A 16,985-nucleotide genomic window follows, 5' to 3' on the forward strand; every position below is an offset into this window, starting at 1 on the left:
ATAATATATACTTGTAAAACATGTATGTATGTTTTACAAGTAGGGAAATGATTATATAATTTTGATATCATAAAATTCCAAGGGTAAAATTAAATACTTAGCTAATATTGCTTAGGAAATACATCTAAGTAGAAATTCTACTAGTTCTGAGTTCTGAATGTTAATCTGTTAAAAGTTATTTAAAATTCTGACTTTATTCCCCAACATAAACAAAGTAAACAAATAAACAAACAAACAAAAAGGCAAACAAACCTATCTATCTACAACCCATGTTCTGGAGTATAGAATTTGTTTCTCGTTTAAACCTTAATGAACTGGGCCAGCAAAAGTCCAGACCCAGGCGAAGTCAAAAGTTTTTCTAATCCAGACGGGATTCTCTCTCTCGCACTTTCTTATTCCTTATCTCCCAGGGTTCGGGACTCAGTGAGGATGAAGCTTTAGGAGTGAAGACCTTGCCCTAGCAGCATGGAAGCTCTAGAGGCAGCTTCACCACAGTGATCTTGGAAATGGAGTAGATATGTATCGCAGGCTCTCTGGACACACACACACAAATTCTTCAACATTTTCTCACTTCTATAGTTCGTTTAGTCTAGGATTTGGACAAAATCTATGCTATGGATTGACCAGACAAGATCTTATTCATAAGGCCAATATGTAAAAGAGATAAAAGTAAATAAATGTGGTTGGGGCAGGTGGAGGAAGGCAGTTTCCGGGGCGGGGGGGGGTGTCCCAGAGCACATTCTGAACAGCACTGATTCATTCAGTTAGTTTTGGCTGTCTGTAGGATTCTCTGCATTTTGCATTATGGATAATTTGATAAGTGCCCATTTGATGAATTACTATAGTATTTACAAACAAAGATGGGGCCTTCAAAATAAATCAACAGGACAACAATAAAATAAAATGGATAAAGCAATTTACAGTGAACAGGAAACAATGAGAGTCATTTTCATGAACATCAACTGATTTTACTTGGAAGGAATTTACAAATCCAGAATTCATCTGGATTACACTGTTATTAAGTGGAAAGAAACAATCACTAAAAATGGCAGTGCTGACAATAATGTAAAGAATAATGTAAAAAATGAAATTAGCATACAAAATGTTCATTAAATACCAAAAAGAGTCAGGAATATTGGTATTTTTCAAGCGATGGTGTTTTAGGACATCATGAATTGAAAAGTAAATAGTTCCTTTACATTCATATTTTTGTTATATGATTCCAAATGTTTATAAGTATGAGGTTCAGAATAATCAAATGCGTGGTACATGTTTTTATTTTTTCATTTAGAAGTTTGTTATGTAGTAGACAGCTCACAACGAGAGCTTAGGAGGCCCTAACTATAAACTTTGAGTAAGTGCTACTGAATATTCCCATGGAGTCTTTGGTTCAACACTTCAACTGACTTGAACTGTCTTTAAGAAGTTGAGTGTTGAGGGCAACAAATGCCAGGGCTGAAATTAATTATTAATCAGAGTGGAAAAGCAAAAAAAAAAAGGGGGGGGTGGGAACATATTAAATATGTGCTTAGAGCTTTGGGGCAACGAGGTCTGAAAGGAAGAGAGAGAGGACTGTGAAAATGACTTAGTGGTTATTATTACTGCTCAGTGCTATGAATTATATTCTTGGTTGCTATGATGTGGCACGCTGCTGGCTTGCCATTTTACATTGCCCAGAAATAACTGGAAGTTGTTATTGCTCTTGGATGAAAATATGAGCTGGATTCGAGAAGCAGCATCAGCACATGGAAAAACTAAATTTTTCTCATTGTAATGATGATAACACACAAAAGTACTATTCATATGACTAAAACCTCAGATTGCAGAGATGATTTTTTATTTTCCCTAATGGAATCTATTCAGTTCTAACTGTCCCATGATCCGTATGTGTGCCATTCCTCCCCCTCATTTTCCTCATTTTTTTTTTTTTCATTTTAGGAATTCTCCTCTGAACAACTAATTAACTAGATTATTATAAAATAAACACAAACAAGATAGAAAAACATTTTTGGCAACCCAAAAAATTCTTTCAATACCATGCACTCAGTGTTTAGTATTAAGGATCAGTGAATCTGGGTACAAGTTATGCTTATTTTCGACAAAATGAAACGTCTAGTTTCAAAGTGAAAAAACTGTTGTGAGGAGGTCATTGTGGAGATCAAATAACCCATCCCAAGCAAGACTGTCATGAATTAATGTGTAAATGCATTGGAAACAGATGTCAGTATCTTCAAACATAAGAAATGAGAGGATTTTGAATTTATTTTAAATATAAAAGAAAACGACTATAAAAATGTTTCTATTTTTCAAAGCCCAAGATTAATGAATTACATATTTATTATTTCAAAATCCAGAATATGTGAATGGATTCCTCTATGCTTTACAATCACTGAATTCTAAGAAATATCTCATAATAATAACAGAATGATGTCCTTTTTAAAAACATTTTTCCAGCTCTTTAGTGGCTCAGCTTTTCCTAAAAAAGCTATAAATTTTGCTTTATTTTTCTTTCTCATAAACAATGGGGATCTTAGTGAACAAAGAAATATTTCTTTAAAAATCAACATACTTTAATGTTACTGCTTTTCTATGTCAGAGTAAAATTACCACATTCAAAAGCATTTACAATCAAAGGCATTTTTCTAAGACCATTACATTTTTGTGTTTATTAATAGTAAACTGTACTAATTCAATTTTTTTGATGTTTCAGAAAAGGCTGACTTAAACTTTCTTTAAAAATTCTATGTGTGTCATTTTTTCCTTTGCTATTTACTTATGTGACACTATGAAATATTATTAAATTCTAATTAATTTTATATATCATCTTGCATTTTCCCCCAGACTTCAGTAAAAAAGAGTATTGGCAGTTACTCTTTGTAAAGAAGACAATAATGTTTTATCCCTCTATTTTGTTTTAAATAATGGACAGCATTAGGGAAAATTACCAGCTGTGTTAAAAATAACCATCTGATAACCATTTAAACAAAAATATAGTATATAATATTGTATATAATTGAAAAATATAGTATGTAATACTCTGGTAAAAGAAAATACAAATAGTACTAAAATTCTTTGTACGAATTTGGTTTTACAAGATACTTTAAAATGATATGATTCGGACTCCAGAATCTATATTCTTGTTTTCAGTTTTAATGCCTGTCTTTTAATATATCACAAGCATAATGAGGTTAGCTTAATGATCATATGTGATTACATTCAGATACAAAATTTGATTTACACTGAAACTATTATGGGAAAACCCTGATGATTTTTCTTTTCTTTCTTGGATCACTTTAAATTTTATTGAAATTCTATATAACTGAGACAAATGCCAATGGTGTTTTATTCCATAGGAGAATTGGCTTTCATGTATCCATGAAGCATAGCCTAATTTATTGCAAAAAGGCTACTGTGGAATTCTCTACCAGGAAATAAACCTGAAAGAAATAATTCCTGTCAATGTGCCTGAAGTATATTATTTGTAACAAAGGTGTTCTTATGTTCATCAGATATCTTCACCAGATAACTGATTGAATCATCAAAACTCAAATGAGCTATGACACTCTCAATAGATGCTGAAAAAGCATTTGACAAAGTACAGCATTCTTTCTTGATCAGGAACATGGCAGGGTTGTCCACTCTCACCACTGCTATTCAACATAGTACTAGAAGTCCTAGCCTCAGCAATCAGGCAACAAAAAGAAATAAAAGGCATCCGAATTGGCAAAGTAGTCAAGCTCTCACTCTTTGCAGATGATATGATACTTTATGTGGAAAACCCAAAAGACTCCACTCCCAAATTGCTAGAATTCAGTAAAGTGTCAGAATATAAAATCAATGCACAGAAATCTGTTGCATTTCTATACACCAACAGCAAGACAGAAGAAAGAGAAATTAAGGAGTCAATTCCATTTACAATTGCACCCCAAACCATAGGAAACCTAGGAATAAATCTAACCAAAGAGACAAAGAATCTGTACTCAGAAAACTATAAAGTACTCATGAAAGAAATTGAGAAAGACACAAAGAAATGGAAAAGCGTTCCATGCTCATGGATTGGAAGAACAAATATTGTGAAAATATCTATGCTACCTAAAGCAATCTACACATTTAATGCAATCCCTATCAAAATGTCATCAATTTTTTTCAAAGAAATGGAACAAATAATCCTAAAATTTATATGGAAACAGAGAAGACCCTAAATAGCCAGAGGAATGTTGAAAAAGAAAACCAAAGTTGGGGGCATCACAATTCCAGACTTCAAGCTCTATTACAAAGCTGTCATCATCAAGACAGTACAGTACTGGCACAAAAACAGCCACATAGATCAATGGAACAGAATAGAGAGCCCAGAAGTGGACCCTCACCTCTATGGTTGACTAATCTTCAACAAAGCAGGAACGAATGTCTGGTGGAAAAAAGACAGACTCTTCAACAAATGGTGTTGGGAAAACTGAACAGCCACATGTAGAAGAATGAAACTGGATCATTTCCTTACACCACACATAAAAATAGACTCAAAATGGATGAAAGACCTCAATGTGAGACAGGAATCCATCTAAATCCTTGAGGAGAACACTGGCAGCAACCTCGACCTCAGTCACAACAACTTCTTCCTAGAAACACCAGCCAAAGGCAAGGGAAGCAAGGGCAAAAATGAACTACTGGGACTTCATCAAGATCAAAAGCTTTTGCACAACAAAGGAAAACAGTCAACAAAACCAAAAGACAACTGATAGAATGGGAGAAGTTACTCGCAAATGACGTATCAGGTAAAGGGCTAGTATCCAAAATCTATAAAGAACTTATCAAACTCAACACCCAAAGAACAAATTATCCAATCAAGAGATGAGCAGAAGACATGAACAGACATCTCTGCAAAGAAGACATCCAAATGGCCAACAGACACATGAAAAAATGTTCCACATCACTCGGCATCAGGGAAATACAAATCAAAATGACAGTGAGATACCACCTCACACCAGTCAGAATGGCTAAAATTAACAAGTCAGGAAATGACAGATGTTGGTGAGGATGCAGAGAAAGGGGAACCCTCCTACAGTGTTGGTGGGAATGCAAGCTGGTGCAACCACTCTGGAAAGCAGCATGGAGGTTCCTCAGAAAGTTGAAAATAGAGCTAACCTATGACCCAGGAATCACACTACTGGGTATTTACCCCAAAGATACAAACGTAGTGATCTGAAGGGGCACGTGCACTCGAATGTTTATAGAAGCAATGTCCACAATAGCCGAACTATGGAAAGAACCTAGATGTCCATCAACGGATGAATGGATAAAGTATTCCACACACACAGTGGAATACTTTGCAGCCATCAAAAAACCCTGAAATCTTGTCATTTGCAACAACGTGGATGGAACTAGAGGGTATTATACTAAGCGAAATAAGTCAATCAGAGAAAGACAATGATCATATGCTCTCTCTGATATGAGGAATTTGAGAAGCAGGGTGGAGGGTCGTGGGGGGAAGGGAGGGAAAAAATGAAACAAGATGGGACCAGGGAGGGTACAAACCATAAGAGACTCTTAATCTCAGGAAACAAACTAAAGGTTGCTGGGGGGTTGGGAGGGGAGGGATAGGGTGGCTGGGTGACGGACATTGGGGAGGGTATGTGCTATGGTATGTGCTGTGAATTTTGTAAGACTGATGATTCACAGACCTGTACCCCTAAAGCAAACAATACAGCATATGTTAATTAAAAAACAAATAAACAGAGAAAAAAACAAATCTCAGATGAGCATTTCTTCATGGCAGGCTTGGAGAGTCTGACAATCTGATGCAGATACTGACAGTCTTCCCACATGCAAATGCTGGTGTGTGTATATATAATTTAAAATACAACTTCAAAGGGTTCAGTCACCCTCTTAAATTCACCCATAAATTCTGAGTTAAGAATTCTTTTTTTAATCTTGTGTGGCTAATTCATCAGAATTAATATCATACTCCCAATCAGACTATCTTTGACATCTTTAATAAATTGTTCTCTATCAAAACAGTACTTCATAAGCTTTATATTTTTTATTTTTAACCAGCCTACATGGAAGTCCTCCTATTACAGAAGCAACAATTAAGTTGATTATTGGTTGTCAAAGGTGTCCATTAACCTCTGTCTTCTACCTTATGAGCTTCCCTTTAGAAGCCCTTTCTCAAACTTTGTCAAACCTTAAATCTTCTATCCCAGATACAGACATCACCACACTCCACACCTGGTAACAATGAATAAATGTGCCTTTATACTATCTGTGTTTTTTCTGAGAAATAGTCTTATACAAAATTAATATATTATAAACATTTATACTGAATAATAATTTTATGGCTATATAAAAACTTATTACAAATATGGTTTCATTAAAAATTGAACCATTTGGTTAAAAATTACTCAACAAAGGTGTTTGGAAAATAACACCAAGGAATCTATGTTTGTATAAATACGTACACAAATATATGTATGTATTTTATGATACATATATATAGACACACACATATATGTATAATTTAATACACGTGTGTGTGTGTATGTGTGTATACATACATACCCAAACACATGTAAAAAATCTATGGTAGACAGATGATTTAGAAAATGATGTTAGAACAATATGACCTATGCCATGCTCTGACAAACCGGTTCCTTACTGTGCGATGAAACTGTGTTGGGCACTCTGACAACTCAAACATCAGTGACAATTTGTTTCCGACATAAAACCTCTCAAACCAATTTATGTTGATTCTGAAGCCAGGTGGCTGGCAGGTGAATCTCTGCATAAAGCAGTGTTTAGGAGCATGGAAGATCTCAGGGCCATCCTGGCCCCATCCCTTCCTAAGTAGTGAGGCCCTAGGCAACTCAGAGTAGCCATTATAAACATCAGTTTCCTCATCTGTGAACTCTAGGAAATCATAGCATCTACCTAAAAGGCTGCTGTGAGGATTCAATTAACTATGCCTCAGTAGTCCATAATACAGTGTCTGCCACACTGTGTGCACTCCATAAATGTCTGTCCTTTTTATATCTGATATTATTATTATGTAGGCAATAATGCTTTTCTCTATATTACCTCGATAAAACTTTCTTTCTTTTTTTTTTTTTTAAAGATTTTATTTATTTATTTGACAGACAGAGATCACAAGTAGGCAGAGAGGCAGGCAGAGAGAGAGAGGGAAGCAGGCTCCCCACTGAGCAGAGAGCCCAATGCAGGGCTCCATCCCAGGACCCTGGGATCATGACCTGAGCTGAAGGCAGAGGCTTGACCCACTGAGCCACCCAGGAGCCCTACATAAAACTTTCTTAAAGTTCATATTCTTGTTGTCTCTGCTTTTTACCATGGAGAGATACAGATTCATAGAAATACTATGAGTGACCATTTATGGTTCTCGTATGCACAGTGGCCAAAATATAAACTGATAATTTCAAGAACAGTGTAGACGTGACCATATCACACTAGCTGAAAAAGGGGAAAATAAGATCCTGTTTTTTCAAGACTTGAAGTTAAATAACATTTATTAAAAATAACATGTCAAAATTCTTTTTTTTTAATTTTTTAAAAAGATTTAATTAATTTATTTATTTGACAGAGAGATCACAAGTAGGTAGAGAGGCAGGTAGAGAAAGGGGGAATCAGGCTCCCCACTGAGCAGAGAGCCCGATGTGGGGCTTGATCCCAGGACCCTGGGATCATGACATGAGCCGAAGGCAGAGGCTTTAACCCACTGAGCCACCCAGGCACCCAACATGTCAAAATTCTTACATAGTGCCATCATCACCTTCATTTCCCCTGCATCTCAAAACATTTCTACCTTTTAGGGAAGACAGTGCTATTGACAAGTAAATGCCAGACCAGAAAATTACTATTTTGTTTCTATCATGCAGAGGGGAGAAAAATAATACATTGTAGTAAATGCCTCACTAAACTGACCACAGCATAAACAGTTGTCTGGGGATCATATTGAGAGACTGTTCTCTTCAACAATAGAATAGATCGTACAAGTTTTGGAACTGTCAGTGAAAGCAGTTGGACTATTAGGTTGATTGTAGTATTGGGAGTCTTTTTAAAAGTCATCTAGAAATGATCATGAGCTCTAGTCAGGGCATACTCCTGAGCTCTATTTTCATCACACTGTGGTAGGCCTTAGACAAGATTTATTCTGAACCGCTCTCTAAAGAAGTTGGCAGTGTTTGGCTGGGTGTCCGTCTGCCTGCCTCAAGTTCCTATCCTTCCACCAACTGATGTTTTCCCTCATCTATCCCACTGCTATTTTGGTAGTAATGATGAAAAGATAAGGGGTGTATTCAATCTGTGGAATTAGACCCACTGTTGCCACCTTGAGCTAAAATAAGATGTATCTGTCTTTTTTACTCTGTAGCAATTACAACGATGACGGTTAATAATTTCTGCTGTTTTTGATGTCTTCAATAAAAGGGTTATTTTCCAGTGCTTAATACATTCTGATATGAATGCCAATATGTTTCAAAATTCCTTTAGATCGTTTAGGACATTCTCAAAGCTGCTCTGTCTAGCTGTGGTTCCAACATGCCCAAATGATTGAGGGTTTCATCACTGTTATTAGAATTCTATCACAAGGCAACTAAGGGAGTTTCTGGGACAAAGAGGGAAGGGGAATTTAGACTAAATTGAAAACATATCCTTGCATTGCTCTTAATGATGCTCTTGGTTATGCTACAGACTGCTAGACTATTCCTGTTCCTCCAGTTACTTATTCTACAAATGGAATACGTTTTCTTTGTTATCTAGAGCTTGGTTTCTCTCTGCATAAATGTATGATGAATAGTAATTTAATGAACATCTACACTTTTAAGTATCTTCAGAAAAAAAAAACCAACAAAACCCCTGAGGTTTTAGTGCCCTGCTTTGAAATCTTTCATGCAAAACTCTACATTAATGAATACAGGAACAACTTAACCAACTGATGCCATAGCCAGAAGGATGCCAGTATATCTTTCTATAATGAGTCAGAGTACTTTGTATAAAAGTAATATGACTGATCATGGGTTGTTTGTGAAAGTGTCTCTCACAAAAGGCATTATGAGACTATTTCAAAAGAATAAATCACAGATTTTGAGAGAGAAATTGGTGATTTTTTTGGACATGAAGCACTAGATCTCTTTTTTCTTATGTGTTTTTTGGTACTGGGTGTCCTACCTTTTGACTTTTTCATTTTTGTGTGAAATACATCACAGAAATCTACTTTAATGCTCACTCTATGGCATGATATATACATAGTGTTCATGAAAAATCTGAAGATTACTCAATGGTCCTGTTCTAATAATACATATAAAAGAAGAAAACTTACTGAAAAAAATAGTCATGTAGAAACCCAGAGGTCTTATATACAAAAGGAAAGCCAAATATTTGTGGTAGTTAGTCACCATTATAAATAGATTTCACAGCAGCAAATCAAATGTAAAATTAAATAATTCTGAAATAAAAATAAACATTTTGTTAAATTATGACATTATGGAGCAGAAGGTTAGTTCATTATGAGTGGATGTTAGATGTAGGTGTTCTTAGAATTTAATTTTTCTGTTTAATATTAAATTTGAAATTTTAGTTTCTGGTGAAAAGAATGGCTCTGTAGGATACTGGAGCTTTCTCTATTTTCACAAAGTAACCAGACTGCCATTACACAAACAGATCATTTCCCAAGTTCCAAATTGAGGGGGAAAGTATCTGTTTACTCTTTCACAAAATAGGTAAAATTCTTTGTTCTAATACTCCTACCCAGAAAAAACTGGAAACAGAATTGACCCCTATGGTCAAAGAATTATTTTCAAACTATAGTAAAAAAGAACTGTATTCAAAAGAAACAACACCAATAATAACACAAAATTAAATACACACACACATTAAAACAATCCTTCCCCCCAAAACAAAAACCTGCTTTTCAAGCTATTTTCATTATTGGCCATTTTCTTTAAGAAATTTCCTAAAAGTCAGTTGTCTTTGACAGTGGAGTGCTTCTTTCCGGGTTCTTCTCAGGGCCTGCTGGAGAATTTTACTAAATTATAGTTCAGTAGCTGGACAGAGTTCCATGTACAGTTCTCTAATTGCCTGTGGTATTGGTCAAGATGGGTTAAGCAGTTTTTGGTTGTCTTGAAGTGGAATATTGTGTTTGGAGGCTCAGTCCCCTGCATAATGATTCTCAGTGCTCACTGACTAATGAGTGGTGGCATCACAACGAAGCCGTGACTGTGTGCCCAGGTAACAAGACACACCTGAACAGCCGGGTAGACAGTCACAATTTTATCCAAAATTGACAACTTTTCAGTAAATATTTGTTTTAGGGGCACGAAAAAGTATGTTTCTATTCAACAATTGACTTTGGTATTTCTTTTTTTAAAGATTTTATTTATTTGAGACAGAGCAGCAGTGGGGTAGGGGAGGTATGCAGGGAAAGAGGGAGAAGTAGGCTCCCCGCTGAACATGGAGACTGATGTGGGGCTCAGTCCCAGGACCCTCAGATCATGACCTGAACTGAAGGCAGATGCTTAACCTACTGAGCCATCCAGGTGCCCCAATGTTAGTATTTCTTACATTTCTTACATTCTTTTGCCAATGGGGTGAATAGTTTGGTCAATTGATATGGCAAACATGAAAAATTTGAAAACAGACCCATCTTCAAGTATTTTAAAGGATTAACGTCCCCAAAACCGATGGTTTTATGTTTCTTATTCTAAAAATTTACTGTAGATGGTTATCATAAAAATATACAGACATATCTCAGTGGAAATGCATTTACAAACATGAGCACATTTATAAATGTGGGAATACTGAAGAAAAATGACAGAACTGTGCACAAAGTTGTATAAATTGTTAGAAATTATAAGGTGACCACACACTAAAATATGTATGTTTCAAGGGAGAAGTAGCAGATACCAATGGTAATTATTCTAAAGTAAAAGATGAACATGGAATAAATATGAGAGAAATGCTCTTCAGGATAATAGCAGGTGTTTTAAAAAGATAATTTAAGCATAAATACTTTAAACAAAGGAATTCAGCTTCCTTTCTAATTTTTCCTTATATGTCAGCCCCATACCTACCCTAATGTTCAAAAACCCAATGCTCCAATAATTCCCAAACCTTCAGGTTAAAACTGCTGAGAGGATTTTACCTTTTACTTCAATAAGAATGTGATAAAGTGAGATCATTTGGTTTCATATTTTAATTTTGCATTTGAACCTTCTTTATCCATTGTGAAAAAGAAGAGCACGAATTCACTGCAGTCTGCCTGATGATACACATTATTTTTGACCCTGTTTTTTCAGTGCCCTACAATAGCATTATGTAGTAGGTAAGCGGTTCCTGATCTTTCCAATCTATACAGCCCTACCATATAGTATGATACTGCATTTCACTCTTTACTTACCCACCCACCCTTGCTAGAGTGTGAGCTGTTTAAAGATGGAAAATATGTTTTACTCCACTCCCGCTCTTGCACTGAGTGTCCTGCATGGCATGTGGTAGTTGTTCAGTAAATATTTATTCTATTAGAAGTCTCTAGATATTCTTGCAGTTGAACATATCTACCATGTTTTAAATTCAGAGTATTCTCTTTTGAGTCCTATTTCAGACTTGCCTTTTATTTTAAAGCCAGGCAAACAAGCAATCCAAACTTATTTCTCTGTGTTAAACTAACATGGGCATTTAAAAAAATAATACGCCACTATGATTTTCACTAAACTAGGAAAGGTTATTTTGGATCTGCTGGGACTTCAGATATTTGAAGTAGTAATTACTTCCTCCATAAATATTACCTTTTACAGTCAAATACTGCTTTCCTGTAGCCATTCAACTTTTTACTTAAAGGAAAATGTCTTTTATTTACAATTCACCCTGCTATATTATTATATGTGGTAATTCTCCTTTTATTTGTTTTGGTAGCACTGTAAAGTTAATGAAGCGTCATAATGATAATGATGGTAACTTACATTTATTCAGTATTTATTCGGTGACAAGCATTTCACTAAGTGCTTTACATGAGTTATGTCATTTAATACCCACATAAAATTCATGATGTGTGCAATTTTATATCTATCTATCTATCTATCTATCTCGTCTTAGGCAATTTTCTGACTTGTAAGTGATGTGGTCAGGGTGATAATTCAGGGAGAATAATCTCTAGATTTTTAATTCTTAGTTTCTTAATGATCTGAGTATATAGCAACACAATTTGATACCATATTTTGCATAATTCTAGAACCATGACCTGTTTTAGTGCAATACTGTGTTATCAGTATAAAGCAAACAAACAAACAAAAAACACATGCTGGATTGCACTTAATTAAATGCTATCAAGTCATTGCAACTCAGACTCAAAAAGTATTTCTTCTATATTGAATGGATGAGATATCAACTCTTACCTTACAATCAGCAGCATTTCAGGTTAAAACTGATTGTTATCTTTTATAACTTACCGTAGACTTGGGTTTGGTTCCAGAACTGGTCACGAGGGTGGAAGATGGTAGGTTGGTAGATTCAGTGTTAGATGACAAATTTATTTGTGTCTGATTTATTGAAATGGTATCTGTTCCACTCTCAGATCCCGACTCCAGATCCTATTAAAAAAATGCACTGATATGAAAGGCATGTACACGATCTCTGCAGGCCTTTTTCCCCTGTTACCAGCATCCTTCCACCTCCTCCCACTCCCAACACACACTGACATGCTAAAGAGTTGCTGACAATTGACACTGACATGTCACCCATAACCATGCATGATTTTGTAATAAAGAACCATAACTCTTCAGAAGTTCTGATTTTAAAGGGCAAATACTGGAGAAACAGCTTATTGAAAATTGGAAGGGGCAGTAGTGGGAGCTATCTGGGCACTGTAGTAAGTCAGGAGGTAGAAGTTCATAGATATCCCTTACTCACTACATGACCTGAGTAACTCACTTAACTCTCCTTATGCAACAGGGTCACTGCGAGTGTCAAATGAAAACACAGTCCTCATTTCTCCTCACCTCATTTTCTTCTATGTTCTCATCAGACCTAATAAACTATGAGCTATTTGAGTGCTAAGAAACATGCTTTGACATGTATGATTCAATTTCCTCATTTAGAAATGGGTATAATAGAGTTCTGGTTCAAGACGGCGATGTAGGGGCACCTGGGTGGCTCAGTGGGTTAAAGCCTCTGCCTTTGGCTCAGGTCATGATCCCAGGGTCCTGGGATGGAGCCCCACATCGGGCTCTCTGCTCAGCAGGGAGCCTGCTTCCCTCTCTCTCTCTCTCTGCCTGCCTCTCTGCCTCCTTGTGATCTCTGTCAAATAAATAAAATCCTTAAAAAAAAAAAAAAAGACAATGATGTAGGAAGACTGTGAAATCACCTTCTCCACAGAACATACCAAACTACAACTATTAATAGAACAATTCCTGTGAAGAACTAAAAACTGACTGAACAGCTACTGAACAACAAAACACAGAGAGCATGGCAAGAGAACAGCAAGAAAGATGGATGGTAACAAAGGGAACTCCCACTCTTAACACTGCAAATGGCAGTGGGGAGGAATAGCATTGAGGGACCAGGAACAGGCTCCTCTGTCTTGGACACAGAATAAAAAAAAAAATAAAATAAAAACAAAAAAAACAAGACACAGCTTAAAAGAGCAACTAGCCAGAAAATTAGAACTCTGCCAAGTGCAGAGGAGTTGCAAGAAAGCTCTCCAGGTCAGAGGAAGTGAAGAACAAGCCGGTTTATATTCCCATCCCACCTTAAAAGCCTAGAGTGCAGTAGGATCCAGACACCAAAATGGGAGTGTGCAGTCAACTCCGTGAGTTTGCAACTCCAGTGAGCCCAGAGTCTGCAAGCCCATATGAGCCCCAGTCATGCTGGGGCACAGAAAAGAGAAGCCAGAGCTTAAAAGGGCTGAGGAACTGTGGGAATGCTCTCTTCCCCTCAACCTTAAAAGTCTAGGCCAGAGCAGGATTTGGCTGCCAAGAGGAAAAGTTTCAGACATCAAAAATGGAGGGTCCTAATGCCATACCAGGCAGGTGATGAAGCCATAACTGATGGGTCCAGTGGTCACAGAGAGTCTGTGATCTAAAGGAGACCAGGGTCCACTAGCCTACAGCAGTCACACTATGCCTCGGGCATAGGAAACTGGACAGCCATGGTTTTGTGTTTTGTTTTATTTTTTTAAATTTTTAATTACTCTAATATTTTTTTTTAAATTTTAAAATTTGTTTTGTCTTGTTTTGATTTTATTCTTTTTTATTTTGTTCTTTCTTGTTCTCTTTTTTTTCTTCTTTTTTTCTTTTCTTCTTTTATTTCACTACTTTCTTTTATTATTATTTTTTCTTTATTATTTCTGTAAAAGCCATGGTTTAAAAAATAACTAACATATACAGCCATAGCTCTGGCCAACCAGCAAGAGTCACAGCACACACAGTCTGCATAGGGTATACCATACACAATACCACTCCTTCAACTTCAGGGGAAGTAGATGTTTCACCTAATCCATAGAAACAAACCAAGGAAGTCAAGCAAACTTGGGAGATAAGAATATGCTCCAAAAGCAAGAATAAGAAAAAAACCTCAGAAAAATAAGTAAATGAAACAGACATAAGCAATATGCTTGATAAAGAATTTAAAGATCATAATCATGCTCACTGGGCTAGAGAAAGAATGGAAGAGCTCAGTAAGACCTTCAAAAAGAAACAGAAAATATTAAAAAGAACCAAGAAAAGTTGAAGAATACAATAACTGAAATAAAAAAAACACACCAGAGGGAATCAACAGTAGATGAGAGGATACAGAACAGATCAGTGATCCAAAAGAAAGGATAATGGAAAGCATACAAGCTTAACATCAAAAAGAGAAAATAATTTTAAACAATGGGGGTAGACTAAGAGATCTCTTGGACAGCATCTTGTGCATAAAGATTCACATTATAGAGATCCTTGAAAAAGAGAGAGAGAAAGGTGTAGAAAATGCATCTGAAGAAATAATAACTGAATACTTCCCTAACCTAGGAGGGAAATAAGATACCTAAATCCAAGAAGCACAGTGCGTTTCAAACAAGATGAACCCAAGGAGGTCCATGCCAGGCACATAATAATTGAAATGTCAAAGGTAAGATAAAGAGAGTATCTTAAAAACAACAAGAGAAAAACAAAAAGTTACCAGAAGGGAAAACCTGTAAGATTATCTGATACTTTTTCAATAGAAACTTTGCAAGCCAGAATAGAGTGACATACCTGATATATTCAAAGAACTGAAGGGGGGGAAAAAACCCCTATAAATAAGAATACTCTATCTGGCAAGGTTATCATTCAGATTTGAAGGAGCGATAAAGACTTTCCCAGACAAACAAAAGATAGAGTAATTTATCACTTTTTACCAGCCTTACAGGAAATGTTAAAGGAACTTCTTAAAGTGGAAAAGAAATGGCTAAAATTATACATAAGAAAAATATGAATATAAAGATAAAAAATATAACGACCCATAAATTTTCTTCCTTCCTTCCTTCCTTCCTTCCTTCCTTTCTGTTTGAACTGAAATGACCATCATAGGACTATGGACTGCTATTAACTTAAAATGTTATATATGAACCTCATGAAAATCACAAACCCCAAACCTATGATAAATACACAAAAAATAAAGAGAAATAAAACCAAACAAAACACTACAGATATTCATTGATCACAAAGAAAGAGAGTAAGAGAAGAAAGGAACAAAGAAGAACTACAAAGACAACCAGAAAACAAAATTTCAAAATGGCAGTAAGTTATATACCTATCAATAACTACTTTAAATTGAGTCCAGATGTCCACTGATAGAGGAATGGATAAAGCAGATACACAATGGAATATTACTCAGCCATCAGAAAGGATGAAATCTTATCATTTACCATCGAGGTGGATGGAACTGGAGGGTGTTATGCTGAATGAAATAAGTCAATCAGAGAAAAAAAATTATCATATTGTTTCACTCATATGTGGAATATAAGAAATAGTGCAGAGGATCATAGGGGAAGGGAGGGAAAACTGAATGGGAAGAAATCAGAGAGAGAGACAAACCATGAGAGACTCTTAACTATAGGAAACAAACAGAGCTTCTGGAGGGGAAGTGGCTGGGGGGATGGGGTAACTGGGTGTTAGGTATTAAGGAGGGCATATGATGTGTCGAGCACTGGGTGTTACATGCAACTGATAAGTTACTGAACTCTACATCTGAAACTCATGATGTACTATATGTTGGCTAATTGAATTTAAATAAATAAAAATAATGATTTTAAATGTAAAAGGCCTAAATGCTCCAATTAAAAGACATAGGGTGGTAGAATGGATAAAAAAACAAGACCCATCTATATGCTGCCTACAAGAAACTCAGCTCAGACCTAAAGACACATATAGTCTGAAAGTGAAAGGGATGGAAAAGCATTCACCATGCAAATGGAAGTAGAAAAAAAAAGGCAGGTGAGCAATACTTATATCAGACAAAACAGACTTTAAAACAAAGACTAATGAGACAAAGAAGGGCAAAATATAATGATAAATGGATCAATTTAACAAGAGGATATAACATTTGTAAATATCTACACACCCGACACTGGAGGACCTAAATACAAAAAACACCTACTGAGGGACATAAAGAGAAAAACTGATGGTAATACAATAATACTACGAAAATTTAAGACTTCATTTACATCAATGGATGGATAGATCATCCAGATAAAATCAATAATGAAACAATGTCTTTGAATGACATTGGACCAGATGGACATAACAGATATATACAGAATACTGGACCAGATGGACATAACAGATATATACAGAATATTCTACCCCAAAACAACAGAATACACATTCTTTTCAAGTGTACATGAAACATTTCTTCAGAATAGATCTACATATTGGGCCATAAAACAAGCCTCAATAAATTAAAGAAGACTGATGACATACCATGTATCTTTTCTGACCACAGTGGTATGGAACTAGAAATAAATC

At 35.8% G+C, this 16,985-nt stretch overlaps 1 protein-coding gene across 1 annotated transcript in view; it reads right to left on the reverse strand.

Annotated features, from left to right (window-relative positions):
• LOC308338758 (rho GTPase-activating protein 7) overlaps positions 1 to 16,985 on the reverse strand; it is a 414,690-nt gene that overhangs the window by 284,975 nt on the left and 112,730 nt on the right. Inside the window, exon 4 of the mRNA XM_080797021.1 lies at positions 12,450 to 12,590. Within this exon, the coding sequence (XP_080653147.1) occupies positions 12,450 to 12,590 (141 nt within the window). The remainder of the gene's footprint in view (positions 1 to 12,449; positions 12,591 to 16,985) is intronic.

This window comes from Martes martes, assembly GCF_963455335.1.
Source record: "Martes martes genome assembly, chromosome: 2".
Lineage (NCBI taxonomy): Eukaryota > Metazoa > Chordata > Mammalia > Carnivora > Mustelidae > Martes > Martes martes.